Below are 27,575 nucleotides of genomic sequence, written 5' to 3'. Positions count from 1 at the left end.
TTCTCTATTCTTAACCTTCTTATTGGGCAACAGGAGTATCAAAGTCCGCCCCCAACTTGGAACTCCGGAGTGGCTTCGGCACCTCCAGGTGATACGTCCATAATATTCTCTGGTGTCTAGAACTTGGGTTGACTCTCAAGCATGATAATAAGCACTAGTCAAGACATACCCCTCTCTCTCTGCGCTGTTGTGATTGGGAGGGGGTTCAACTGATCTTGCACTCCACGTGCGGGGTCGTACCACCAGACTCTTGATGATAGCCAAAAAAAAGAAGGAATCCGGGTTTGGTGATCACAGAGTAAACTATTGGAGCAGACCTGGATTTGCCAAAATTAAAACATTAGACCAGAAGCTGAGCTGCCCGCTACGATCCAGGGTGCCTGACTCGGGAACATGTGTAATGAATTATGGGATAGAGAATGACCTCGAAGGACATCACCCGATAGAACAAAGAGATCCCTGTAGGTGTAGGGGTGCTACTCCCCCCACCCTCCCTTTTGAAATACCCAGTAGAACACTCTAGCTCTAGATACAATTTCCTTATAACATCAACAATCTTCAACTATACCTTGTCGTCAACCTCCTAGCCCACCTCACGTCAAGTCCTAAAGCCATCATCATGTCGACCCTCGAACCTATCAAGCTATACTGGAGAAGTAAGGCACTCAACAGATCTCCCAAGAATAACCAACTAACAAGACCACCCCAGACCAGGTCCCCAACCCCTCCAAAGTCCTCATCATCCTCGAGGAACTCAACCTCCCCTACGAAACCGTATGGGTCGAGCTAGACGGCCTCAAGCAACAACCCTTCACCGACGTAAACCCCAACGGACGCGTCCCAGCCATAATCGACCCCAACACAGGCCTCACCCTCTGGGAATCCGGCGCCATCGTCCAGTATCTCATCGACACCTACGACAAGGACCGCAAAATCTCCTTCGACTCCGCCCCCGAAAAGTACCAGCAGGTCCAGTGGTCCTACTTCCAAGCTTCAGGCCAGGGCCCGTACTTTGGGCAGGCCGCGTGGTATGTCAAGCTCCCTTAACTCAAATCTCCACGAATGTTTGTATGACGTACTGACATGCACCGCCCAACCCAGGTTCAACATCTTCCACGAAAAGGTCTACGGCGAGTCCCCCGAGTCGGCCAAGGTGCGGTATGGTCAGGAACTCAAGCGCGTCGCGGGCGTTCTGGATACGGTTCTGAGCAAGCAGGAGTGGCTGGTTGGGGATAAGTGCACGTATGCGGATTTGGCGTTTGTCATGTGGAATATGCAGATTGCTTTCTTCATGGCGGGTCGCGAGGGCGAGTATGCCTGGCGCCCCGAGGAGTACCCGCATTTCACACGGTGGCAGAATGCCATGTTGGCGCGGCCTTCTTTGCAAAGAGTTATCTCGGTTCTGGGCGAGCAGGAGGTTAAGAGCGCGTAAAATAGAGATTTGTGGCTAGAATGCAATGGTCGGATGTCAAGTGCCTTGGAAGCGGCCAATTCAATTCACTACACTCCACCTGGGCGGACAGTATTCATTCACTTCACGCATCCATTCAATGTTAGAAATTGCATATCAAATCAAATCCCATAGTCAATAAATATGGGTATAAATACGGGGTTTTTATTGCTTGCTCCAGGGCTTCATCTTTCATTTATTCCAACTGCCAGGTGAGATCGGCACATAACTGTTGCGACATCTCTGCTTTTAACTACCGTCACAATATCTCGGCATCAATTACATTATCAGCGGAACAAGAAAACGGTCTGCACTACCCCCTAGGAAAATGTCACAGGCATTGGAAATCTTTTGCGAAAAATGCAACGTACAATTCGGAGATTATACAAGCGCATTGGAGCACCTCTTTGACGAGCACAATGTCAACGTTTCTGTCCTTCTAGAGCCGAGTTATGACAGCAATACCTGGTCCTGCCACGAGTGTGATCCTTGTCATTGGGAGGTTGACGATTTGAATATGTTTTGGCATATCTGGGAACGTCACCGCGAGATTGTCGGATTTCTCGACATATCGGTGGACAGTAGGGACATTCCTGCACAATACTGGAATTCAGATAACTAGGCCACATGCAAGAGAGCCGAATGAATCAATTTGTTCCAACGAGGTAGACCTATTAGCTTTCAAATGTTGTGTATTCCTTGCTTTTTTCATTCATACATACGTGACATTGCTATATTTGATCTTTGAAACAGAACTCCTACCCGTTCACGCTAGCTATTAATTCTAGAATCTATTCACATGGTGCGATGAGCCCCGCTCCGCTTGCTCCTGCTCGGGCATGGCCGAGATCTCCTGTGACACGAAGCTTGCGACGTGGATCTTCATCTGCTGCCCACTTTGTTGCGGGGACTTGGCTAGGGGATACTCTTCTTCGTATGTATGTTGCCCCATCTCTATATCGCCACTTGCAGTTGTGTCTATTCCCAGCCGTTGCCAATCGCGCCGGGTGTTAGATCGCTTGGGAGAGAACGACGAGTTGGCATTGCTTTCGATCGTGGCGGGTCCGTCACTGGACGGTGTGCTGCCTTTTCCGGAGCCGCCACTGCGCATGGAAAGACGGCTCCAGATGTTTCGGGCGACGCTTTGGACGCGCTCGTTCCCGCCGAAGAAGTGGCCGTATGTGGGCAGGCAGGCGGCGATGACGCTGACATTGGGCTCAATCGTGCCCCATGTAAAAGCAGTGGTGACAAGAGAGTAGCGGTTAGTGCCGGTGGTCGCTGTGGATTGGGCGATGTCGATGTAGATGTAGTAAAGGCGGATAGTGGATGAGATACAGCAGCTATATCCGAGCATTAGCGTCTCGGTAAAAAAACGAAGGGAATTGAAGGGTTCTTGCTTACAAGATTCCTAGCCAAAAGATACCTAATACTTGGATCTTTTTGCGGGTGGACATCATGAGGTGATGGATGACTGGAATGGGAAAGCAAAGTACGAGAACGTCGAAGACTAGGCTCATGGCGGCAAATGCTACAGAGAATGCGTTGTAGTTGTAGCGGAGGGGATTTTTGGCAAATGGATCCCAGGCTGCGGTGATGGGATCTGCGCAGAGGAGTTGAGCCTGTAAAGGTGTAAGATGGTGATTCCTTGATTTATTTCTGGGTTGTTTTACTTACGATGATCATAGCGAACCCCCATGAGAGCAAGATCGCAATATAGATCCGCACGGCGGTTTGAAACCAAGGTGTGACAAAGATCCTTCGATAGAAGAGGAGGATGGAAACTTTCACCAAGACCAAACTAGCGATCAGAACAAAGCCTTCGATCCATAACGACTGCCGGTAAAAATTAGTCTTGAGAATCTTTCAAACGCAGAGAATAAACCAACCCGAAGGAAGACGATAGTGGCCGACAGAACTGTGCCCTTGGTATAATTGACCCCGCCAAGCGCCGCGGCCACGAAGATATCGATGGAAATTCCCCAAGCACAAATCTGCGCCAAAATAATTACATAGTCATCCAGGAATAGGCGCTTAGCCTTGGAAATATTGGACCAGACCCGTAAGAGAATGGCAAGTGTGCCCAAAATGGGGAATATAATAGCGACGACCAAAAGGGCAGTGGTGACCAAGGATGGACTCTGTTCCCCTTGGGAGGTCATGATTGCACCTGTGGTAAGATAAATTTTTCAAGCATCAAAAACAAAAGCTCGAGCCAGCTGGCCGCTGCAAATGTTTATATTCAAGTCTGACGAAACAGGGTTCACAAGTGCTGGCATGATGCAACCTAACCTTTCCCAACTGGAGTGCAGTCGCCTTCTTCTTTTGGCCCCAATTCGAGATCGCACCTTGGGGGCTGCTGCAGGAAGCAGGAAGTGCATGGCTATCAACGCCTGAGCGCGACGATTATTGCAGGCCATGCCGCCACGGGGCTGGAATGTTTGGCGAGGGTTTCCGTCATGCCGACACTCTGAAGTCCGTCCATAGAATACCCTGCAGAATCAAGGTGTCAGCACGACGGGAATAGATTAGCACAATCCTTCAGCGGAGAAAATAGATCATTGTCCCGGGGGTGAATTGCTAATTTGTGAATGATCCATGGGGTCTTTTCTGCAGGAAGGGGTGGGAAGTGGGCCGTGGCTTGTTGCCCCCCCCCCCCCCCCCGGTGGCTTCTTACACGGGCCACGGCCCAATTGCAGGCTGGGCTCCCAAGTGCACGCAGCACGGGAGCCAAAACCATGAGGCCCATACAGATATGGGATTCGAAGGATTTAAAAATGGATTCTGAAATCGGTAATGATCACCTCATCTGGTTATCGTGACGAACCCAGACAAGACTAGTTACTTCTCTCGTGTTGATATTAACAGTATCTCCCGAGTCCCCGCCACCTGCTTGCTTTTCTCCAAAGTTCAAACCCCCCGCACGTGCAGCTGGTTGGAAGGAAATTCCCAAAATGTCAATTTCCCCGGTGCTCACGCATGTGCTGCTCACATCAGCTCTGGTCTGGGTGAGCTGGTCCATAACCAGCTTACTGACTAACGTATCTCGGGCTCGAGCGACCGCCCTACCGTACGTGATAGTGCCATGCTCCCTCCTGGGCGCCCCTTGGCTCCTGAGCCAATCACTGCTGCTCCCTATTTTCAAAGCCCTCCCCCAATCATGGACGGAACATTGGCTTCCATTACTCATCTTCAACGACGGCTGGCATAACGGCTATGAGCCCTTCGAGCGCGTCGGCACAGACACATTTCTGGCCGTCTCGCCCGGGGGCATCATTCTATACACCTGCGACCCGGATGTTTCATCCCAGCTATTCCGCGATGGCCGGTTCGCAAAACCGGCGCATTTGATGGCGGTTTTGAATATCTTTGGTCCGACTATGACGGGGACGGATGGGCCCGAGTCTCGGCTGTACCGTCGCATCTCGGCTCCCTTTTTTAACGAGGCAACTATGCGGCAGGTTTTTGCGCATTCCGTTCAAGGCGGACGGGCTTTGGGGCAGGTTTTGGGTCAGCGGCGGACGGCGCATCGTCAACTCCGCACGCTCTCCGCGCGGCTTTCGTTGCATTTGCTTAATCGTGTCTGTAATCAGAATCAGACGCAGGATGAGCTGGTGAAGGCGTTGAGGTTTGAGGATTCGGTCCCGGGGACTCATCGTATGGGCTATAGTGATGCTGTGCATACCTTGCTCGACTATTATCAGACTGTCTTTCTCTTTCCTCCTGGACTTCTCAGTAAGCAGTTTTCTTTCTCTTTTGTTCCTTTTTGAATCTTTCTCACGCTATATCCCAGGGATTTCGCCCTTCAAGGGCCATCGCCAAGCCGCATTGGCATACGCTGAAATGGAGCTTTATATGCAGGAGCTTATAGATGAAAACAAGTCAGATCTCAATGACAAACCACGTAGTTCATTAACAAAGCCAGAGAGTCTACTAGGTACACATCCTTTCCTCGCTCCTAGGCTCCTAGGGCTCTAGCAGTCATAAGTTTATACTCTGAACGTTCTCAATCTAACAACCATGTCTTAATCCCCAGATCGGCTCGTCCAAGCAGGACTCCCCTCACCTAATGGAGACGCCGATGCCTTGCTTAATACGAAGCAAGTTACCGGCAACCTCTGGCTCTTCATGTTCGCCGGCCATGAGGCTAACGCCAACACTCTAACTTTCATCATTCTCCTCCTGGCCTGCCACCCAGCCACTCAACGGGCCATGCAAGCCGACATTGACCGCATCCTCGGCAACACCTCCCCATCAGAATGGAGCTATGAAGCTCACTACAAGCCTCTCATGAACAGCCTCGTCGGTGCCGTCATTAACGAAGCTCTCCGCCTATTTACCGTCCTTCCCGTCCTTCCAAAATACGTGCCGCCGTCGGGGCCCCCAATCCCCATCACAGTCCAAGGCCAAACTCACCCCTTACCCCCAGCCACGATCGCATTTATAAACACCAGTGCCACACACCGTCATCCACGCTACTGGCCTCGTCGCAACGACTCAGCCACCAATGCAACCCAGGATCCTCGAAAACGACCCTTTGGGATGTCGGACTTTGATCCCGAGCGATGGATCAATCCAAGTAACGAGGATCAGACCGGTTCTCCTAACGAGGATGGGTTTTTGAATCCGTATCCTGGTACTTTCGTGCCCTTTTCTGAGGGAAGTCGTGGATGTTTGGGATATCGCTTTGCGCTTGTGGAAGTGTGCGCTGTGGTGGTGAGTTTGTTCAAGGAGTCATCGGTTAGACTTTTGACGCGAGATGAGGAGGACGGAAGTCGTGCTGGGGTGGTGGATTCGTGGGAGGCGGCGAGGGAGCGAGCTGAGCTTGCGCTCTCTGAGGGGGTTAGTTTTGATATGAGCTTGCGTATCACACGGAATGTGCCGGTGCGTTTTGAGGCACGGGCTTAGGATCGAATGGTTTTCGTGGGTGGAAACAACGCCGACTGTGCACGGGTGGCATCTGGAGTACCTAGTGCACATGTACATAGAGATTTGCTAGGTATGCCTGTACTATTCACCTGCAGGAAGACAGGTAGATAGTACATATCCATGGATATACAGTACTACCTACTACATAGTATTGATTTAGATAACGAGAAATGCTTCATCACATTCAAATAGCACATGTCAAGCATCGAATAAATGTATTGACGGCTCCACGGAAGCACTATAGCGGCCTCCTTCCCACCAAATAAAACCACTCCGCATCCACACCGGCTCCATTTTGGAACTCAGAACTCAGATTCTCCAGCTGTTTTCGCATGGCTTGCATATTTGCGGCGTCTGCTTTGATAGCCTCGAGACCGAGACAGACTTCCTCGATACCCATGAGAACACAGTGATTCCAGAGTGGTCGCTGCGAGTTCTTCAGATGCAGACGATCATAAGCAACTGGTATGAAACCAGCTGACTCGATCATGGCGCAATCATCGGTGATCCACCTTCAGATCCGTTAACGATTCGCTCCCGGTGAGCGGCTAAAATAGTAATCAGGTAGGAAGCTAGTGACTCACGATGTGACATCTGGTGGATGGGTTTTCATCATTCCCGCGACAGCCCATGTTTGAGTCCCGGGAGAGTCAGCATAAGCGGAGATGGCATGTGCGGAACGAGGATCCAAATCAAGCCATTGGAAGAAGCCACCCGGTTCTATACGGGGTTTCACTTTTGTTAGTGGAAAGCGAGCGCATTGCCAATACGATTGGATGAGGGTGCGCGGGTAACCACATACTCAACAAGCTCATCACATTTTGTAGAAATGTCTCTAGTTTCTCCTTGCTCAGCAAGGTGATGAAAAACCGCACATTGACGATATCGTACATGCCCCGACATTTCTCCGGGAATGGCTGAAAGGCATCATGCTGGTAAAGGGTTACCGCTGGTCGTACCCATGCCGCCACTGGATACTGGGCAGTGGAGATGTCAAAGGCGTCTATACGACAGTTCGTCTCAGGTAGACTTTCGGCCAGCTCCGTCGACCAGATCCTGCCGATAGGTCAGAAATCCCCCCATGGCCACGTGGAAATTCAGGGCAAGGATATGCTTACGCGGTCCCGGCGCCGATGTCTGCCACGTGAAGCGACGCCGATAGATCGATTTTGTCACGGATGGCTTGGTGCAGGAGCTGGTTCCCTGTTAGGTTCGTGAGCAGGGTATGTTGGTAGTTGAGACTTTGAAGGCGGGGTTAATGGAGGCGAGCTTGGTCAATGAATGGATGGATAATAGTTTCTTACCGGATACTAGATCGGTAATTTCTACTGAAGATGTAAGCGCTGGGATCGGGAGGGCTGGCGCTCATGATGTTCTGAGGTCTGGCTGTGAATTCTACAGTCTGTGATAGACGAGTGAGCAATGACTCGAATGAGATTCCAAGGTTGTTGAGACCTGTCGTATCGCGGTGTAAACTTGGAAATTAATTCTCGGGCTGTAGAGACTCGGATAATATATGCAAGTGCTTACTGGAGGCGTTGAGAAAGTTCAGTTGAAATTGTTTCAAGGTGGGATAGAAGTGGCTAAGGTAGGGATAGAGGACTGAGAGCGATGTAGCAGAACTTTGGAAATACGGAGTACGAGATACGCCATAGCCTTCGAAGTGCGTGGGTGAAAGGATTGCGGGGCGTTTCTGCAGTTTTCTTTGTTATAGATAAAGCGGCCAGGGAAAGGTCATTCCGCGAACAGGTCCATGCGCCCGAATTCAATATCGGATTATGGATACTCTCGCCAAAACAACACTGGAAACGAGAAAGGGGAAAGCAAAAGGCCCACTAGAGAAGCCAATGCTGCATGCATGACCATGTGGTAGCCACACGCCTCGCTTGCAGAAGATTCACGCCTTCTTCAGATCCTTGCCCCCCCTATTTACCCTTTCAAACCCCTGTCGGAATCATGCTGTGGGGTCATCCGCCTCCATTTTCCTATTGAAGCACTCGTGGACCTGGTTTATCGGGAACTGGATCAGGGGGAGAGTTTTCGAGTTCTTCCTGGGGCTATATGTATGCACATTTCCCGCCACCTGCCTTGTTTCAAGTGTTCCAGTCCTGGAATATCCACAGCCCTGCTTTTGAAGTTGTGATCCCTTCTTGAAATTGCTTTGCATCCCAACTTCATCGCACCATGAAGTCCCTCTCTCAACTGCTCTTGGCTGCAGCCTTGGGGTACATTCCTGCTTGTGCCGCAGTAACCATATCGACAAATGGCCTAAGTAACGTCACTATCGGAAAATCCACCGGAGGTGGCTCAATCTGTGCCTCGGGCTATGTCACGATCCCCATCTCCGTGACTGGCACCAAGTTGGACTACGTGCCCCCAACCTCAGCTGCAGGCGTGACTCAATCCCTGGTGGAATTGTTCCAAGTCACCGACTCCTTAGCGAATACGATAACCGGCACCCAACTCATTTCGGGCAGCTATCAAATTTACGTCAAGCTCTGCATACCCAGCTCAGCATCAAAAGCAGCTAGTGTCAAGACTGTTCAGCTGCTGACACACGGTGCCACATTGGACCACAACTACTGGGACATTGTCACTGGCTACAGCTACATTGACGCTGCCACCGAAGCTGGTTACGCGACCTTATCATACGACCAACTGGGCGTCGGCAACTCGGCCCATCCGGATCCCATCCAGGTGGTGCAGGCTAACAGCCAAGTTGCCGTCACACATGCTCTCGCCCAACTTCTGCGCAATGCAAAGATCGGCAACTATAGCTTCGAAAATGTGGTTGGTGTGGGCCACAGTGCTGGCAGCAGCTTGACGCAGGCCGTCACCACTCAGTATCCGAGTGATTTTGATGCGGCGATCTTGACTGGCACCAGTACCAATGACAACTACGTCTCTCTTTCCATGGCCGCTTTCAACTTGATCAACGCCAACTCCGACTCATCGGGTCGCTTCAGTAGCCTAGCTGCTGGCTATTTAACTCAGCAGACCTCTGTCGGCATCCAATTCGCTTTCTATAGCTACCCTAATTTCAATACCGCTGCTTTCAATAGCCAGGTTGCGAACAAGCAGACTAATACTCTTGGTGTCCTGCTCACGCTTGGGGGAATTGTTGCCTCGGCGCCCGAATTCACCGGGCCTGTTGACGTGATCCTGGGTGAAAACGACTTTGTGTTTTGTGGTGGCAATTGCTCTTATCCTGAGAATCAAGCTGCGCTGGTTCTGTCGACCTTCTATCCCAGTGCGTCGTCGGGCAGTCAGACCTATCTTGCTTCGGGTTCTGGACATGCTATCGCCGCGCATGACAGTGCCAGCGCTAGCTTCACCCAGATGATTGATTTCCTACAGTCCAATGACATTTACTAGAAAATTAGACAGATGATGTAACTAAAGAACACATTTTCAATGTTTGAATGAAGCGAGGTATTTGATGCGCTGTTCAATGTTGTGCAGCAGTTCCTTCAAATGTTCAAAAGTTTCAAATGTTCTTATCATTTCCAGTTTTACGTAGGCCTGGAGGTAGCGTGATATATCAAGAAATATGCCCCATACTCCCCACTACCGCCATACGCAGAGTCATCCTGAATGAGCTCCGCTATGAGTTCAAAGCCCATTCTTTTGTAAAGCTCATATCCCTCTGTAAAAGCGTGCACAAAAATGTCTAGCCCCATCCTGTCCGCCTGTTCTATCCCGCTCTTCACTAATGCCGTCCCAACACCTTTACGCTGGTTGTCCGGATGTACAGCAAGGTAATCGAGACCTATCGAAGACAAAGTTAGTCTTGGAAGCTATTTACTTCCCTCGAAGTTCAAGCTTGGATCCAAGCTTACTTATATGCGATTTCTTGGGCGTCACTTCGTTCTTAAGGGCGGTGACACGGTCTCCCAGCACGCTATCATCTTCGTTGGGGTCCCAGACTGCAGTCCCGGCAAGCCGCCGAATCTCGGCCTCAATTTCGGGCTCGATCGCTGGGACTTGGGCCTCGGGCCATGCAGGTGTGCCATCTGGGCTTGTTTTATGAGACGACGGCAGGCACCATCGGGCGTAACCAAGTATATGACCGGTCTCTGGATCCACAGCCTTTTGGTGTCGAACGGTCTCTCGGTCGTTTAGCAGGTTACGCGGGAAGCGTAGGGTTACCTGCGAAATGTGGTACTCGAGGGTCCGATGGCGCCAGGCCAGGACCCAGTTGGGGTCGGCCCAGAAAGCGGGGATGTTGTTAGCAACTAGGGCGGGGCCATCGGCAATGGTGCATTGGGAGATTTTCAAGGGAGCCATGGGTTAGAGGTTCTGGGAAGCGCAAAATCCGAAGATATTTGCGACAGATAAAGGAGGAAGGTCGTCGTATTTTCGTTGGACTTTAATATTCCAAGATTATTAACCTGCGGTGGTTAAGTGTACTATTGAAGCTGGTGGAAAGTGCCGGCTGAACCGAGCGACTGGAGAATGGAGAATTTGTACGATATATCCCTTTCAATGTCCATCGATGTTGGAGACGGGAAGGTCCCTTTAGGCAGCCTTGGAAGAGCTTTCCATCTGCCGAAGCCCTTGGAGCTAACTAGTAACGGAGTCCGGGCCCCGGGGTGGGGTCATATCGCCCCCAAATTCCGACAAATTCGATGGATAACATTGAACGGACCTCGGGGTTCAGTAGATTCTAGTTCAGGAATGGACATCCAGAGAGATCGCATAATAGATGTGAGCCAATGAAAAGGATTGGGCGATGACATTGCTCCATACATAAGAGAGAATAAATCATAGAATAATTGCTAGTGCGAAAGCTAAAGTAATTGCAATATCATCATGTCATGAGAAACCTTGTCCAAAATCGGGGATATCAACCAAGAAGGCAAAAAAGGGTATAAAGCATAGATCATATGCAAATTAGTCAAGCCGCTTATACAGCTTAGCTTTGCTTGGAGTGGAAGGACCAGCGCAGCAGGCATTCTGAGTCGCCTCAGGGTGGAGAGTAGACTTGTTGAAGGACTGGGCGGATTGCGGTACATCCAAAGCAGGGTTTTTGGTGAAGAACCCGTCAGGCTTCAGCATGACACTGACACGCTCCATAGGCATGACAGGGAAATCTTCGATACGAGGGTTGTGGGTAAGACCAAAAGTGTGCCAGAGCACCACGTCCTCGTTCTCGGTCTTATCTTTGCGCTGGATCCAGGTCTCGACTCCCTCGGCGCGTCGGCTCTGGTTGGTGAATTCTCCAGCAGCATACAGCTCATCATCCTGGTATTTGGTCACCCAGATAGGCTTCGTGCCAAATTCAGCTCGACGGTAGCCCAGTGAGTTTTTGTTGACCAGCAGCATCTGGCTCGGTGCGGTCTGGAGTTTGTAAGAGACCGGCTTATAAGTGACAGGGTTATTAATATTATCGTTGCGAATTTTGAAGACGCGGTGGCGGTCAACGCTGGTATTTGCCCAGCCGGAAGTGCCCATCACAGTAGGCTCAGTCGTGTATCCAACCAGCCAAGGATTGTTCTCATCCTCTGGCATTGGCACACTGTCTTCATAGTAGACCGTGTTCTTGAATCCGTCGATAGCAGGGTCGATCCGGAAGGAGAACATGTGTTGATGGAAAGGGGCCATGACGCCAGGTCCCACATTGGTGCCCCAAGGAACAGTCTGGCCATTCTCATTTTCAAATGGAACAGTGGAGAGAATGCCAGTGGCGCGAACCTCCAGTTCGATATTGCCAGCCTGATCAAAGATGTATGCAAAAATGTACTCGTAGTTGGCAACTGTACAGATCATCTGCAAAACCAACTGTCGATTGCGCACAACTGTGGCAGCGCCAGATCGATAATTCGTATGCTTGTGTTGCAATCCATTATCTTGTTCATGCATGCAGATGATATTCTTCAGTTGTACTGGATTTCCCTTGCAGTCATTTCGGTATCCATTGAAGTACTTGATATGACCCAGACAGTCGCATCCGAGAGACAATTGATTGGCATTCATACCGAATCCAGTATCACCGACATCGAACGCCTGCTTACGGTGGTATGGTGCACGAGGATCTGAGAAAATGTCAGTAAAATCCTCCGAAGACAAATCATACAAGATAACCTACCTCCATATGGAACCGTCATCTCCGAGATCGCAAGACGATAGAATACATTCCGGTTGTCGTAGGTGATGTTATACATGACAAGACCTTCTCTAATATTAAATCCAACGCGGAAACGCCACTTCTGCCAATAGACAGAGTTTCCATTCGCGGTGTAGGATGGGCCCTCGGGCTGCTGTACAATATAAGGCTTAAGGTCGGTGCGAATAGGTTCATCGAGGATATCGTGAGCGTACTGGATCGCCTCGACAGGCTTCCAAGGTTGAGTTTGCTGAGTCTCGGCATCTCCATTACCAGGGAGATAATCCATTCGGATAAGCTCGTGGGTGAGGCCGTCGAAAACAGGCGAGAACTTGCATGGTAGGGAGTAGTGGTTGTGTTGAGGGTGGTCCACGGAGATCAGATACATGAAGCATTGGAAGAGCCGTCGTGTCTCGTTCTCGTTATCGGTGCCGTACATCCAAGGGTCATTGCAAACTGTCACTCCGGGGGGTAGTTGCATTTTCTCAATTTCGGCAATCACAGCAGGGTGTTTCATACACATTGCCTCGATCTCTGCGATCTCATCCGGGTCAATCGGTCCCTGAAAGTTTAATTCGTCAGACCCAAGGAATCATCCCCAACGAACCGATTTGAGACGTGAAAAAAACGATGGAAAATTTCTACTGCGTACCTGCACCTCGCGTGGAAGTTCTTTCGCATAAACGATAGTTCGCGTATCGGCATTCAGAATGGCCTTGTAGAATGCGCCAGTGTCCAGGCGGTGGAACAAGGTGTAAAGAAGGCGAGCAGGTGGGTTGGGCAATGGTCGCCGCAACCGCTCGGCCTCAATATATGGTATAACATCTTTCTTGATAGGTTCATTCACGTCAATTCGCTTATAGCGCAAAGACACGCCGGGGAAAGTCGCCTCAAGAATGCGCACAGCAAGCTTGATCTCCTCCGGGGTGATAGGGTCAAATGGGTGCGATCTGGTCACCATCCTCTCAGAAACAAAGGTTTAGTAGGGAATAAATTGCAAAAGATATATTTAGAGGGGGGCCACACAATATGGAAAGCTCTCAATGGAAAATGGGGTAATGGAAGAGGGGAAGATTGCGGCGGTTTTAAATGTCGTGGATCTTATCAGTCCAACTGCAATGGGTGGCTGGACTTTCCTGATCGGGTAAGGTTGTGGACGATGAATGTGGAGCGACGATCGCTAGGCTCGGGCGATGTAGCACAGCATAAATGTTTGTGAACAGGGTCCATTCATTTGCTTAGTTTGGGGAACTGTTGATTCTACATAGATCATGAATTAAATCCAGTCTCACGAACCCATTCTATCTTACCGAGGTAAATCCATGGTTTTTTCCTTGTTTAACAGGCTGTTACAGGCTGTTACAGGCATCTTTTCGGTGCAAAAGACACAAACAATCAATTCTTCTTATCATAGATGAGGGTCACGTGCAGCGTGACATTGCCCCGATCGGGTAAGGCTCGTCAGGGTCGCCCCTCATAGATTTCCTATCAATTTCGCGGGGAAAATGTCATTTAGGATCAATTGATGTCAATTATTTCCCAATCATGACAAGTTTTACGACCAAAGTCACCGATACGGGTTGGGCCCAATCCTCACCACCAGCTATCTCTGGTACTGTCACCCCTGCCAAAAAGGTCCGAACTCGACAAACTGGCACTGCATGGACACGTTCCGGCTGCCTAACCTGTAAAAAGCGTCGCAAAGCCTGCGATAAGGCCAAGCCGAGGTAACTCTCACCACCACATATTTTTCTGATGGATTTAACTTACATGAAATGCATAGCTGTAATAATTGCAAAAAACAAGGCCGACCTTGCGAGGGCTATGGCTCTCTGTGGGCGGAGCCTCTAGGCCCGTCCGCGCAGATTTTCAAATCAAACGATGCCACTAATTCCACTGCTATCTCGAAATCAACATCAAAAATTGAATCTTCACCTTCAATTCCTCTATCACCATCGTTATCACCATTGTCCAACGCATGGCTAGAGGCACAGTCATATGTCTCTATATCCCCAAGTGGATCTATTCCGTCGTCACCACGGTCTTGGTTGAGCCAGACTGATATAGATCAAAATCACGACCAACTCGAACGACATAATCAAGGTACTGGGGCATTGGAACAGTCACTAGCAGTAGTCCCACGGCCACAGAATTATGTCAGTCATTTATCAGATCACGAATCACACTATCTCCAATATCACGTCCAACAAGGTTCTCGCCTTCTCGCCAATCTCGAGAGCGACGACAATCCGCTTCGATCATTGCTCATTCCGCGAGCAATGTCATCTCCACTTCTTATGAGAGCCGTATGCGCAATCTCTGCACTTCATCTCGCCAACCGTTCCCAAGGCTTCAGCGCACAAACTGCTTCAGCAACCTTTTATGGTAGAACCCTGAATGGGCTTCGTTCGGAGATTGTTGGATCGTCACCAGAGGACCTGTCAGATAATACCATGCTGGCAGTGGGTCTACTATGCAAATATGAGATTGTTCGAGGCAGCGTCAAACAATGGGTTGTGCATCTCAATGCGCTTCAGCGCCTGATCACCACCCGCGGAGGCCTGCATTCAATGGATCCAGATGCAGCGCATTTCTTAAGAGGACTGTATGTTTGACCAATGAGGCTATATTGTCATCAGAGACTAACAAGAACTCAGATATTTGTATGCATATAATATGGCCCGGATCAGCAACCGCAGGCGAATCACTGCTGCAGAACCCTCTCCGGCAGAAACAGACCTCGGCGCGCCTAGACTGGATATCTACATCGGATACACCGAGGAGATCCTCGGTCTATGCGCACGCATCGCAGAGCTTCCATCCTTGGGAGATGATATAATATCCCTGCGTCTGGCAATAGCCTCAATGTGCGTAATTCCATCTCTACTCAGCCTTATGAATATTAACCACACACTAACGATCTTCTAGAAATGAATCACTCCTCACCTGGTCTCACACTTCCATCCCTTATACTATTCCCCAAGGCCTTACTTCCGCATCACTCGCGCGCCTCCAGCTCGTCGCTGAATGTTTCCGCGATGCAGGATTCATCTACCTGCACTCAATCCTCGATCACATGAGCATCAAACAAATAAGCAAAGATTCTTCTTCCGAGCTATATGCTACACACTGGGCATCTCTTATTTCCATCCCAAAGTCTACTGCTGTGCATCGCTGCCTTGAGCGCGTGCAAACTTTCCCTTTGGATGATCATTGCGAGTATTCGGCTCTCACGTTCCCACTGTTTATTGCCGGGGCTGAGAGTGATGTGTTCGCACATCGAAGTCTTGTCACTCAATCGCTTGCAAAATTGCAGAATAATTTTGGCATTGGAAATGTCAAGCGTGCGGCGGAGGTGCTTGGGATCTTGTGGGCAAGAAAGGATGCGAATACTCTGAATGAGGCTATTCAGACAGAGCTAGGTCCGAAACTGGATGTGCAAACCTCGCACTGGCTGGATATTTTGGAGGAGTTGAAGTGGGAGTTGATTCTTGCATGATCCCTTGGTTATCTCGTTGATTGGACTCCTTCCTCGTGGATCGACTTGCCTCACAACACTAAAAATTCTGTGTCCATGGACCATGGCCATTTGTGTAAATATAGTAATAACATTGAAGTCAAAAGTTGGAACCTTGGAACTGATTCCCAGAGCTGGATCAGAACATTATGGGAAAATGCACACATGTATATGGATACTACTAGTACAAATTACGATGTGTAGTAGACGGTGGTTCGTAACCGTGTTCTGTCCGTCCTAAACAGTTTTAGTCCCATCATTATATACTTAGAAGTTACTTCTTCCATTTCAATTGACACCTGAGATACACTCATCACATATGCACCTCACTGCCACGGAATCACTCGTCCTATAACAACTCATCAAGTCGTCTCTTACAAGAAGCGATTTCACCGAAGCCATCGCTCGAGCCGCCGAAGAGCGGCAAGCAGTATGTACACATGCATGCATATAGTAGACATCTCGACTAGGCACATCTTAATTCCACATATTCTTTAATCCCAGATACATAGATCTGTAGGTGCTCGCGGTCTACATATGTATCAAGCATGGCCTCACTCAAGTGCTCAAGATATGTCTAATGTTTCAATTCCACCTTCAGAATCTTGAAATCCTATCAAACCAAGTCGAGCATGGCCTCAAGTAGGAAGATCAATACCACCTACCTAAGTAAAGTTATAACACATACTATACATGTAGTAAAAGTTCATGATTTTCATAGGCGACGCGCGATTTGAACAGATGCAATGGACGTGGAGTTAAAATTATGTATACCACCTATACTATGGCATAGTGCCAATCCACAAATTTTCCCGAATCACGCATAGCCTACTAAAATTATAGTCACAGTCTTATTTCCACAGCCTCGAAATCGCGCGTGGTCCACCAAAATTTCAATGCACTAGTAGACTCCTAGTGCTAGCACAACCGTTATTTTATTTGTTGATTTGAAAAGATTTTGGTACCTACTAGTAGGCATGTAACCCTTTGTTCCACATGTTTATATGATTGATGCAAGTTAATATGTGATGATCTTCGCATGTGGTCTTATATTTAGCATTCAATATACAACCTTGGCAAGGGATCATAACTAACTAGTAGTAGTAGTTGTGTGCCCACTACGTACATACTCAGGTGGCTGTCTACAGTACTGAGTGGACGGAATTAGACAAAAACATCAAATGCCACCTGCACATGTGCATGTGCCCAGGTGGGCACATGATGCGCCTAAGCATATATACTATATGTATTGCAATTCAGAATCAAGACAAAAGGTTGTTACAAAATCACCTTCGAAACCTACCAGCTCGCATTATTTATTATTGTTTGTTGTTTTACCCTACTCAGATATCCATTTGAGCGATGCAAAAAAAAAGAATATGTTGATACCAGCTTCAATCCTGGAACCTTGGAACTATTGGGTATTTGGTATTTGAACAATCCGAGCAACCTTCATAGCAAAGTGATAGGCAGCACACTTCATAAACATTTGAAAGAGAGTATCCGAGAATCAAAATTCGAAAGTCGTTTTGAGGAGACATCAAAAGACTGAACTGAGTCAGCTCAGCCCCATATTCACCTCGTCACTTAACCCAAATTCACGCTCTGCCCTTTCGGTCCCATCGGCAGCTCGGATTGACCAACGGTCAAGATGGTCTTGCTCTCGTTCGCGTTGGCTGGCACTATCGCTCGTTGCGACACTGCCCTCCCGGCCATGGGACTTCCGGGAGCCTTGAATACTTATGGGACGCGACGATGCAGATCGTGTGCTTCCCGCCCCATCGGCATTCGCTCCAGTAGAGCGGCCAGTATCGGGTGACCCGTCACTGGTTGTATGATCCTTTTCTTTGCCACTAAACCAGCGTCGACGTCGGTTCTTGAGTGGGGTGGTGGACGAGAGGCTGATGCGGTCGGCATCGGTTTCCTTTCCGCTATCTCCTTGCTCTCCTCCTTGCTTTTCTTTTTCAATTGCTTGTGTGAGGTTGGATACGGTTTCCTCGGAGGCATTTGGCTCGTCATGATCCACGTCGACAAGCTCTGCATCGCGGAACCATTTGCGGCGGCGTGTGTATCGGTCCCATCCATCTTGACCACGGCGTCCATCATTCCACTGCGATTTGTTAGATATACAAATTACTTGGTTTGAGATTCTGGATGAATGAATACCTTGTTGTCATAGTAGATCCATCCTTCACTCGTAGCCTTGGTTTCTGACTTGCCGGTGGTTTCTCCACCTTCGATGCGCCACTCGGTTCCTGACGCCCATCGCCATTTTGCGTCACCTGTCCGGACATCCGGTAGTTCGAATGAGTCCTTCGACGGAACAGGATTCAAGTGCTCATCTGTCCAGGCGCCACGCTCCGATGGGAATAGCGAGTAGGTCCATCCGATTCCGAGCCAACGCCGTTGGTTCTCGTAAACAACGAAGGTGAATCGAACTCCGCCAGATTCCCTTCGGCGTTTGGTTGAAATGTTCAACCCCATTCCCTGAGCTTGGGCCTTTTGGGAGTTGGGTGGGGGCTCGGTGACCGACAATCCTGTGACCACGGCACACAGCCGGCGTACAAGACGAGATCTCCATAAAATGACGCGTGAGACCCTTGCGGGTCGCGAGTGGTAGGTAAGAACGACGGTACCGACAGTGATGACGATACGGCGTGTGGTGATCAGGTAAAATGGGGGGAGAGTCAAGGCGATCCAAACTGGCGTTACGAGAAGGATGCGAATAAATAGAGCTATCAGCGCAGGTCGGGTCGTTGCTGATGTTGCCGTCCGTTGTGTGGACAAAAAATCGGTCAAGTCTAATAGGGGCTCCAGGAGTATATTGCATCTTGCGGTCAAAGTGCGTAACGTCTCAACGATATCGTCTAGACTTTTTTGGTGGCGGGTGGTACTGTCCGTGGAGGGGCTGCGCTGATGCTTTTCACCCGTTGAAATCGTTGATGACAAAGGTGAGTATCGCCTTCCATACATACCCAGGATCAGCCCTACTACAACGAGTAAAGGGCCTGCCCAGAGAATGATGGCGTCACTGTACAACACCACTGCCCAGAAGGTGGCCACGAGCAAAAAGCTCTGCCATGGGTCTCCAGTGGTCCATGTTATAAGACCCACAAATTTGTTTAATGGGAGGAGGAAGGGGTGTGAGTAGGCTAATGCCCTGGTTATGGCGGGTGGTGTGGCCACCAAGAGTGGTGATTTTCGATGCACGATGACGCTGGAGCGCTGTCGCGACGTCAAAGCCGAGCCAGCAATAGTGGAGGGAGTAAAGGCAGCGACGGTAGGTGGCTGGGAGTCAGGATGGCCATGATCCTGGGCGATAGATGAGGGGGCCATGGAATCTATCCACGGAAGATCTTCTGTAGGCACATGAGCATGGGTGGATGAGAATATGGGGAAGGCTATATAGCTTGAAGCCCGCCAGGTCAGGCAGCCAGAATCATTCTGCAACTTACCGAGAGCTGCCATCCAATTACAAAGGCTTCATGGAGGAAGTGAATGTGCCGCCGATCAGCAGGCAGGCACCCATGGTCTTTATAGCGTTTTTGTTGAGAATCGAGGTTCGTTCGGTCCAAGTTGATCTGCGGGGAGTCGGAGGACATGTGACTGTGGGTGCGTTGCATAACAGACGCTCGTAAACAAGAAAGACAAAAGAAAAGTTACATTTTCATTAAGTCTCATAACTTATTTGATCGTTTTGATGAAATTTAAGTTGTTTTATTAGGTCTCATGTATTTCTAATATACTATAATAAGCCATGTTGAAATCGGGCCCCATAGATCCAGCTCCCCCGACCTGCCGACACTAAAACGCGCAGCCGAAATTTTCCCTTTCTTCCTCTCTTCCACCTCCTTGTGATCTTCGCATTCGGTCCTCAACGCCTCCGACATGGTATGTTCCCCAACCTCATTTTCAAGCCTGCTATCCGTTACTTGTTGAAAAGAAAGAAATTAATCAAATTTTCAATTGCTCCATAGGCTCATCGCATCGTCACCCAAGTCGTCGTTACCGGAGCGCGGGTCTTCGGCCGCGCTTTCGCCGAAGCCTACAGACAAGCCCAGGCTTCCGGAAAACACAAGGCTGTGAAGAAGGCCGCCGGAGTTACTTCCTCTACCCTGGCCCTCGATGAAGCCTGCAAAATCCTGAACGTCAAACCCCCCGTCGCCGGCGAAGCTGGCACCGCCGAGCATGTTATGGAGCGATTCAAGAAGTTGTTCGACATCAACGACCCTCAGAAGGGCGGTAGCTTCTACCTGCAGAGCAAGATTCTGCGGGCACGCGAACGCATAGAGATGGAGATCCGCGAGGCCGAACGCAAGGCCGCCACTGAAAAGGAACTTAGCGAAGGCTGGAAGCCCAAGGTCTACAAGGACCAATGAAGAGGACACGCCTAAAGCGCGATCCGGATTACCATTCCGATCTCGCTACTCCCACGCGATCTTTCCTCCCTACGTTTGCGTCGACGTCCGAGCATATAATTTCGCATTTTCGCCCTCGAAAAGAACCCCGGATTTCCGCTCGACTCTCTTGATTTGGCATAGCATGGCGTTTGGGTTATTACGGGAGAGAAGTTGATTGCTTTGTTCTCTCCCTGATTAGACTGGGGGATTTGATTCCTGGACCTTCATGTCTTGTGGAAGGATACTCCGACTGCACTGGAATCGGTCCCTCTGGCCTTCGGGTCTTGTGTATACCACCACCCTGTCTCTTTTACAACCTTGTCGACCCCTTCTCCACTCTGACTTGGAAACATTATGTACTATAACTGTATACTTGCACATGCGGAATGTTCTTCCCATTTGAATCGATCACTTTTGCCAGTACTTTCGTTACTTTTATTTTTTATTTTTTGCCACCGCCGGCCCTCTTGTCATCCTTAGGAACACATACACGGTATATCGGTAATCAATAGCGCAATTCCCGACAGTTACGCTACGGCGGGACTACTATGCTATCGACCTGTTACTTAGGCTCACTGAGACTTTCACCTTGCTAATGGTGAATATGTGAAGATGTCCAGCTAATCGCCCCCGCCATGGCGCCATCCCGATGTGGACAGAGCCGGAGGGATTTCTCACGGATCCGGGTTAAGTGAATGACAAGGACTCCACTCTTCTACCACAAGCCTCGATCGATCCTCGAGATCTCAGCTATTTGAAAGGATTTATTCAATTTTTAGCAACACCCCCCCCGACTCAATTGACAACAACAGACCTGACGGCCGATTGCCCACGCTCTCCGAACGCAAAAATATGCGGCCCTCTACCCCACTGTCGGCGGCCCTGCCCCCGCTGGTAATGGGCACAGCAACCTTCAACTCGCAATACAACGCAGACCCATTTGCCCTCCCAACAACAGAGCTTGTCCAGCGCGCCCTCAAGCGCGGTATCCGCGCCTTTGATACATCTCCCTACTACGGCCCTGCCGAAGAGCTCCTCGGCCGCGCCCTTGCAACCGACTTCGTGCAATCCCACTTCCCGCGCGACTCCTACCACATCCTCACAAAAGTCGGCCGTGTCGCATCCTCCACATTTGACTACTCGCCAGTCTGGATCAGACACAGTGTGCGCCGCAGTCTCCAACGTCTACACACCTCCTACTTGGACGTCGTATACTGCCACGACGTTGAATTCGTCTCCCCCGCAGAAGTTCTAACCGCCGTACGGGAATTGCGCCGCCTCCGCGATGAAGAGGGTCTGCTCCGCTATGTCGGTATCTCCGGCTACCCCGTCGACGTACTGAGCGATCTCGCCGAACTTGTCCTTCGCGAAACAGGCGAACCGCTCGATATCGTCATGTCGTATGCGAACTACACACTCCAAAACACCAGATTGCGATCAGTCGCGCTGCCTCGCCTTCTTGCTGCGGGTGTCGATGTCGTTCCGAATGCCTCGCCGCTTGGTATGGGACTGCTTCGTCGTGATGGCGTGCCGATCGGCTCGATGGGCGACTTCCACCCTGCGCCGGATGCGCTGCGCCGTGCTATCGGTGGTGCGGCCGAGTGTGCTGCTCGCCATGGAGAGAAGCTGGAGGTTGTTGCCATTCGCTTTGCGCTGGAGTCGTGGTTAAGAGCTGGAGCTAAGGCTGGAGCCCTCGGGGCGCCGTTGGCGAAGACAGCGGATTCCGATGCGGGGTTCTTGTCCATTGCTAATCTTGGGACTGGCAAGCGACTTGGTGTCAGCGTTATGGGAGTCAGCAATATTGAGGAATTGGATGAGACGCTGCGTGTCTGGCACAGTATTGTCGATGGACTGGAGAACTGGAATGACGATGACGACCACGATATCGAGAGCAGAATCCGATCTGCTGGTTCCTGTACCCCCAGTCAGGATGGAGTTGTTACCGGTGCTGTTCCTTCGTCTGCGACACACGCCTCTAACATCCTTACTCCCTCCGAAGGTCTTATCACCGATCACGTTTGGTCTCGGGAGCGTGAGGTTTATATTCTGCAGCTGGCGAAGGAGATTCGGGATATCCTGGGTTCACAGTGGGTAGACTATGTGTGGGATAGCCCTGGTCCCGATTTCCAGAACTATCTGCCTGATGAGCATATTGCTGCTTTGCAGAGGATTGTTGCGGAGGAGGCTGGAGGGTTGAAGGACGTTCCTGGTGTTGAGCCTAGTGGGTTTGAGGCCATGCCCACGCCGCCGTTGGATGCAGAGAAGCAGCTTGCTTAGGCGCTATCAACATTGAACTTGAAATATAAAGAAGCCGGATAATTGATTCTTCGGCTATGATGCGATACACATTTATACACGAGTGAACAATTGATCGAACTTAATGACATTCCTACACATGTTTTAATCAATATTTTATTCAAGAGCTCTATCAAAAAGAGGATTTTCCAGGTGTAGGTCCGAGCAGGACTAGACCTCAGACATCTGGACTGGTTTTGAAGTGCTGTATTGTCACCCTATAACGAAACCAGCATCAATTGATTAGATGTATCCATGTCGGTGTTCAATGTTGGGGCCGATCACTGCACATGTGCCCAGTTGGGAAATACCCCAAGGTTCCAAGGTTAGTCAAAGACGAGATACCCGAGTATATCGATCGCAGCACTAAGTGTTCAAGGAGGCTCCAACCTGCTTTCTCTATGCATCCAGTCCTCTCCAAGAACACACATATAGTAGTTTCTTGATGAGAAAGGAGGATTGGAAAGGGGGAGGCGGGAAAACTCCCGTAAATAAACAGAAAAAAGCCAACCTTGTCATGCGAATGCAATTACTCAGGTCTTCGGCGATTTCATTCGATCACTAATAACTCATCACCGTTATATAAAAAGTGGTATCGATTCCGTCGCGGTCGAGAAGGGCGGGTCGGGGCCGGGTTGGGACTCGCAATATTTTGGGAATCGATTGATGAGTGCGAAACGAGGCACCGAGACGACCGATTCGAAACCGCGGAAGGAACGATTGCCGAAAAGAGCTTCCACTTGATGAGATTGTTAGCAATTTCAAGGCACAGTTTAGAAGCAAGGAAATAATTCTGGAGACCTGGATTCTTAATTGGAAGCATAAAATCTCAAAAAAAAAACTAAGGGCATATGTCACTGATCATCGACGCAGCTCCAGGTTGGCTCCTTCGGACAAAACTAATAATGGGTATCACCTCGAACATATCGAAACTAACGGATCAGGATATCAATCATAGGCACTCTTCATCAAAGTCATGGTCTACCGAAAAGTCAACGGATGACTGTCTGTCGGACTTCCTCTTGCGCTCTCGCCTAGGGTGAGTTGGGGGAGGTGGTCCCGGTGGCAGGGGAGGGGCAGGAGCTCGTGAATACGGCGGGGGCGGTGGCGGAGGAGGTGGTGGTGAAGAGCCCTTTCGGTGTCGAGCAAATTGGGGCGCTTGCTCAAAGAATTCGCGCAACTGGTATCGCTGCTCGTCATATTCGTCAAAGTTGGCCCCAATGATATCTTTCAGCATGCTGTTGTATGGTTTGTAGGTTTCCAGTGCCCTTTTCAAGCTGCGGTGGGCATCTTTAAACGCACGGAAGATGAGTGGTATCTCCTTGGTGCCACCGGAAATGTCATTGGAAGGGTTGTTGGGATCCTCAATCATTAACCGATCTGGGTTGCCGAAGTACTGTGTAGATTAAGAGTTAGTCGCTCGAATCAAAACTGTCGAGGTAGAGATTCGTCTTACCTTGGTATAGTATGCCGGCGGGTTCAGTCGAATTCCAGTGGTCTGGTAGTCAAACTCGTTGCCGTAGAAGTTGAAGAAGTTCACCAGAATAGTTCCGGCATTTTGTTGGTCACTCTTTGGCATGTGTTGAAGGAGACTGGTTACCAGGCAAGTGATTGAGAACCCACCAAGACCACCAGTCGGTACCTCATGTAATCCTCGGAGGAGTAAAAATTGTTTGATGATGGATACGATTATCGGAATTATCGGGAACTCGCTCTTCCAGGCCTGGAAGGTGTTGTTGGCGACAAGACCGCTATCGTTGTCGAAAGACAAATCCACCTTGAGTCCAGTCAACCGATCAACATACTTGAGAATTGGGACGCGGGCATGAGCAATGGTTTCAACAGTTCCAGGGATCGCAAGGTTCTGATCCCTGATGAAAGCCGCGAATGAATAGATTTGTCCCTTCTTTTCGCCATAGTATTTTCTGCCCATGTCTTGGAAGCCCGCCGACAGAAGAACAAGATCAATATCAGCAACAGGAAGATATAGTCCCGACGCAAATGAACCAAATGCAAGTATTTGAACTCTGCCATAGCGTCTCTGAAATGCAAGTCGTAGACGATCTACCAGGTCGGCTCGGACGATTTGCTCGTAGTCATGTGGTTTGACAAAGTTGTAGAACGCAACAATCTCGAGATGCAATCTGGATTTGAACGGTTAGTCAGAGCCGCGTTGAAGTTTGGAGTTTGGACCAACCTTGTAGATGGGTTCTTGCTCTGCTCGGTTTTTGATAACCAAGGCGTGGGGTTTTGGCCATCCGATGGCAGCCAGTCTCTAAGAATGGAACCATTTGAGTTGAATTTCGCCTTGGGCTTGCCAACTTGAAATCTTGTTGGAAAGTTTGTAGACTGTTCATCACGTCCGCGTTTCGTCGCAGCTCCTTTGATCTCCATGCCTCTGGGGCCCCTGGGTGCGTTTTCTGGAGCCTTGTTCTCCGTTTCTTCCGATCCCGCAGATTGATTCATGGTGCCTAGAGATATGAAGTCCTCATTGTCCACTACCGCGGTGTTCTGCTTAGCCTCGCCAGAGCTGGCCAATCTTGCCTTGCGGATCAATTTGACAAAATCCACTCGTTTGTGTTGACTTTCATCCGGTGGGGGGAGCGCAGTGTAGGGATCGGGGTTGGACCACTTGGGGGTGGGGATGGGAGGAGGAAGAGGAAGTGAGACTGGGGACTCATGACCATCAATTCCTACGGCGCGTTTTTTGCGGGGTCGGTGTTCTTCATCAGAGTCCTCAGAAAAATCCATCTCGGCCTCTTCACTATCGCTCAGAGAATTTAAAGACGCAAACTTAAGTGCAGGCTTCCCGCTGCCATCTTCGGCCTGTAATTGTTCTGGCGTTGTCTCCCGTTTGGTACTCAATAACGGGCGTTCCGCAGTAGGGCGCGGTGCACGAAATGTGAACTCGTGCCTGCCCCGTGAGCCTCGATGATAGTCTCTAGGTCTACCACGAGTATTCCTGTCATTTTGAAGAGCATTGCCACGAAATTGAAACGGAGTAGGCATAAGGAAACGCGTGTACTGGGCGCTCTTGTGAAGATGCGATTGGGATTCCGAACAGGGATAATTGTAGATGGTCGCGATGCGATAAATGACGATGTAAGCGACAGTGATGGCGGTGATGTCAATTCCCTAAGTACACATAGTATATAGCGGAGCCCTACACTTGGGGGAAGTTGCGAAGGTGGCAGTCGAGTTAGGAATGCGCGTAAGTCAAGAATCCAAAAAAATTAATGTGCATGTGCTTATTTGGCAGTTCAATATTGTTTTACAGATCTAGAAGGCGGTGAGCGAGGCTATTCAGAGACCGTGCAAATGGAGTTTATCTAGGGCTTGGCCGCCACTTGCACAAGGGGTATGATCACAATTTTTAACTGCTGTGTGATTTGTGTAGGCCTGTGTCTAACAAGCCTACAAGGTCTTTTTGTGCCGCCAGTTCTGAGAAGCTAACACGATCATGTACCCAATGTAACCATCCCAGCGCCCTCGCACCCACTCCATGAAGGAGGCCTATGCTAATGTCAATCAACATTGGCCGGCCTTCATCATGCCAGAAGGCAGTCGCTCCGCACCGACTGCAAAACTCACGATATACACGGGCAGAGCTTGTGTAATGCTGCAGGGTTCCGAAGTCAAATTCCAATGGTCGACCGCTATGGAATATATTGGATTTGGGCACGAATGCCCACGCCTGGATGGGAAATCCACTACCCAGTCGACAAGATGGACAGGCACAGGTACCTGCAAGATACTTAGTAGTATCTCCTGCTCGTAGCCACCATTTGATATCATTCGGATTGTCCGAAGACTCGGTATGATACGGAACCAAAAGGTCGGGCCATGGAGATGATGCCTGAAAGGAGGAAGCATCAGGGCGAGTCAAATTGAACTTAATGCCGCTGCAATGGCATTGTGCATGTAACTCATCCAGGTTCGATGGAGGGCTTTCTGAATCTGAGGGTGCTTTCTGGGTGATAGCGTTTTTTCCAGCAACGGCTTTCAGCCTACAGTCAATATTCGTTATCGGTCCAGGGAGAAATGTCTTCAATCCCCCATCTTGAGCATCATCCACTTTCCAGTGCTGGATTGAAAGAACAGGTGGTGCATCTTCCGCAATTAAGGTCCCAGATGCAACCAAGTATTTCTCTCCCGCCTGCGCAAATATATGACTTCCACAGGTTGGACAAAAGAAGCGGCTCACATTCGTAGATTCCCGGTATTCTTGGAGTTGATCCACGGCTGGTACATCCTGCAGGAGGTAATATGATATGCAGAGTGATCCAGTTACTGAGCGACAGCTGTTACAATGACATAGCTGGAGCTGAGTGTGGTCCACAGAAGGATCCAGATGGACCGATAATGCGACGCCTCCGCACAGGCATGTAACCGAGGCGGCCATGTAGTGAAACAAGCGGCGCGTTCTTTTTTTTGGGGGGGGAGAATATCGCATAAAATCCAAATCAATCCAATGATATGAAGCTATTGCGCAACCTGTTAATTAGCAGTTTCCCGGTTGTCGGATACTTTACCCATGGAGTGAGATCGGTCAGATCAAACGCTTGTTGCACAGACAAGTTGCGTCAAAATATGTGCTCATGCGGGGCTAAAGCTGCATAAATGCGCTCTTGGTCAAAAGGAAACTCACATTTGGAGTAGCGAAGTAAAAGATGAGAAAATAGTAGAGTCACATCCCGCCAAGTCACGAGGGCCCCGTATTTATAAAGTCGCGGAGTTCCACCTCTTCTTCCTCTTTCACCATATCCAAATTTCCCTTACCTTTGTTGTAATCTGTCAACTCACTCCATCTTGACTCGCTAAATTCTGCATTACTTCATCTTCAAAATGGGTAAGTCCTCCCCTTGTTGACAAACAACCGGA

At 49.7% G+C, this 27,575-nt stretch overlaps 12 protein-coding genes across 12 annotated transcripts; 6 read left to right on the top strand and 6 right to left on the bottom strand.

Annotated features, from left to right (window-relative positions):
• Nucleotides 1-619: 619 nt before the first annotated feature.
• On the top strand, nt 620-1,432 carry N7466_011417 (glutathione S-transferase family protein; the record flags this gene model as incomplete). The annotated part of the gene is made up of 3 exons (XM_057170806.1): nt 620-656; nt 710-1,028; nt 1,102-1,432. The coding sequence occupies 3 exons, from the start codon at nt 620-622 to the stop codon at nt 1,430-1,432; spliced, it is 687 nt and encodes a 228-aa protein (XP_057015527.1).
• Nucleotides 1,433-2,234: 802 nt separating this feature from the next.
• Nucleotides 2,235-3,609, bottom strand: N7466_011416 (uncharacterized protein; the record flags this gene model as incomplete). Its single annotated transcript, XM_057170805.1, has 4 exons — nt 2,235-2,790; nt 2,852-3,069; nt 3,125-3,283; nt 3,337-3,609. 4 exons carry the CDS (start codon nt 3,607-3,609, stop codon nt 2,235-2,237), a joined length of 1,206 nt encoding a protein of 401 aa, XP_057015526.1.
• Nucleotides 3,610-4,401: 792 nt separating this feature from the next.
• Nucleotides 4,402-6,355, top strand: N7466_011415 (uncharacterized protein; the record flags this gene model as incomplete). Its single annotated transcript, XM_057170804.1, has 3 exons — nt 4,402-5,182; nt 5,241-5,351; nt 5,484-6,355. The coding sequence occupies 3 exons, from the start codon at nt 4,402-4,404 to the stop codon at nt 6,353-6,355; spliced, it is 1,764 nt and encodes a 587-aa protein (XP_057015525.1).
• Nucleotides 6,356-6,614: 259 nt separating this feature from the next.
• On the bottom strand, nt 6,615-7,745 carry N7466_011414 (class I SAM-dependent methyltransferase; the record flags this gene model as incomplete). The annotated part of the gene is made up of 5 exons (XM_057170803.1): nt 6,615-6,888; nt 6,961-7,096; nt 7,179-7,432; nt 7,495-7,617; nt 7,681-7,745. The coding sequence occupies 5 exons, from the start codon at nt 7,743-7,745 to the stop codon at nt 6,615-6,617; spliced, it is 852 nt and encodes a 283-aa protein (XP_057015524.1).
• An 815-nt stretch (nt 7,746-8,560) lies between these two features.
• On the top strand, nt 8,561-9,751 carry N7466_011413 (alpha/beta hydrolase; the record flags this gene model as incomplete). The annotated part of the gene is made up of 1 exon (XM_057170802.1): nt 8,561-9,751. One exon carries the CDS (start codon nt 8,561-8,563, stop codon nt 9,749-9,751), a length of 1,191 nt encoding a protein of 396 aa, XP_057015523.1.
• A 137-nt stretch (nt 9,752-9,888) lies between these two features.
• Nucleotides 9,889-10,663, bottom strand: N7466_011412 (GNAT family N-acetyltransferase; the record flags this gene model as incomplete). Its single annotated transcript, XM_057170801.1, has 2 exons — nt 9,889-10,145; nt 10,216-10,663. 2 exons carry the CDS (start codon nt 10,661-10,663, stop codon nt 9,889-9,891), a joined length of 705 nt encoding a protein of 234 aa, XP_057015522.1.
• Nucleotides 10,664-11,269: 606 nt separating this feature from the next.
• On the bottom strand, nt 11,270-13,443 carry N7466_011411 (uncharacterized protein; the record flags this gene model as incomplete). Its single annotated transcript, XM_057170800.1, has 3 exons — nt 11,270-12,411; nt 12,465-13,044; nt 13,135-13,443. 3 exons carry the CDS (start codon nt 13,441-13,443, stop codon nt 11,270-11,272), a joined length of 2,031 nt encoding a protein of 676 aa, XP_057015521.1.
• A 584-nt stretch (nt 13,444-14,027) lies between these two features.
• Nucleotides 14,028-15,981, top strand: N7466_011410 (Zn(II)2Cys6 transcription factor; the record flags this gene model as incomplete). The annotated part of the gene is made up of 4 exons (XM_057170799.1): nt 14,028-14,209; nt 14,266-15,087; nt 15,140-15,349; nt 15,411-15,981. The coding sequence occupies 4 exons, from the start codon at nt 14,028-14,030 to the stop codon at nt 15,979-15,981; spliced, it is 1,785 nt and encodes a 594-aa protein (XP_057015520.1).
• A 1,576-nt stretch (nt 15,982-17,557) lies between these two features.
• Nucleotides 17,558-19,335, bottom strand: N7466_011409 (PEX28-32 family peroxisomal membrane protein; the record flags this gene model as incomplete). The annotated part of the gene is made up of 2 exons (XM_057170798.1): nt 17,558-18,109; nt 18,166-19,335. The coding sequence occupies 2 exons, from the start codon at nt 19,333-19,335 to the stop codon at nt 17,558-17,560; spliced, it is 1,722 nt and encodes a 573-aa protein (XP_057015519.1).
• A 552-nt stretch (nt 19,336-19,887) lies between these two features.
• Nucleotides 19,888-20,378, top strand: N7466_011408 (import motor complex subunit PAM16; the record flags this gene model as incomplete). Its single annotated transcript, XM_057170797.1, has 2 exons — nt 19,888-19,890; nt 19,977-20,378. The coding sequence occupies 2 exons, from the start codon at nt 19,888-19,890 to the stop codon at nt 20,376-20,378; spliced, it is 405 nt and encodes a 134-aa protein (XP_057015518.1).
• An 873-nt stretch (nt 20,379-21,251) lies between these two features.
• N7466_011407 (D-arabinose 1-dehydrogenase (NAD(P)(+)) ARA2) lies at nt 21,252-22,676 on the top strand (the record flags this gene model as incomplete). The annotated part of the gene is made up of 1 exon (XM_057170796.1): nt 21,252-22,676. One exon carries the CDS (start codon nt 21,252-21,254, stop codon nt 22,674-22,676), a length of 1,425 nt encoding a protein of 474 aa, XP_057015517.1.
• Nucleotides 22,677-23,646: 970 nt separating this feature from the next.
• On the bottom strand, nt 23,647-25,703 carry N7466_011406 (putative topoisomerase family protein TRF4; the record flags this gene model as incomplete). Its single annotated transcript, XM_057170795.1, has 3 exons — nt 23,647-24,090; nt 24,151-24,838; nt 24,892-25,703. 3 exons carry the CDS (start codon nt 25,701-25,703, stop codon nt 23,647-23,649), a joined length of 1,944 nt encoding a protein of 647 aa, XP_057015516.1.
• Nucleotides 25,704-27,575: the final 1,872 nt, after the last annotated feature.

The sequence above is a fragment of the Penicillium verhagenii genome, assembly GCF_028828195.1.
Source record: "Penicillium verhagenii strain IBT 33310 chromosome Unknown utg000013l_segment0_segment0, whole genome shotgun sequence".
Classification (NCBI taxonomy): Eukaryota; Fungi; Ascomycota; class Eurotiomycetes; order Eurotiales; family Aspergillaceae; genus Penicillium; species Penicillium verhagenii.
This window is presented reverse-complemented; position numbering and strand designations above follow the sequence as displayed.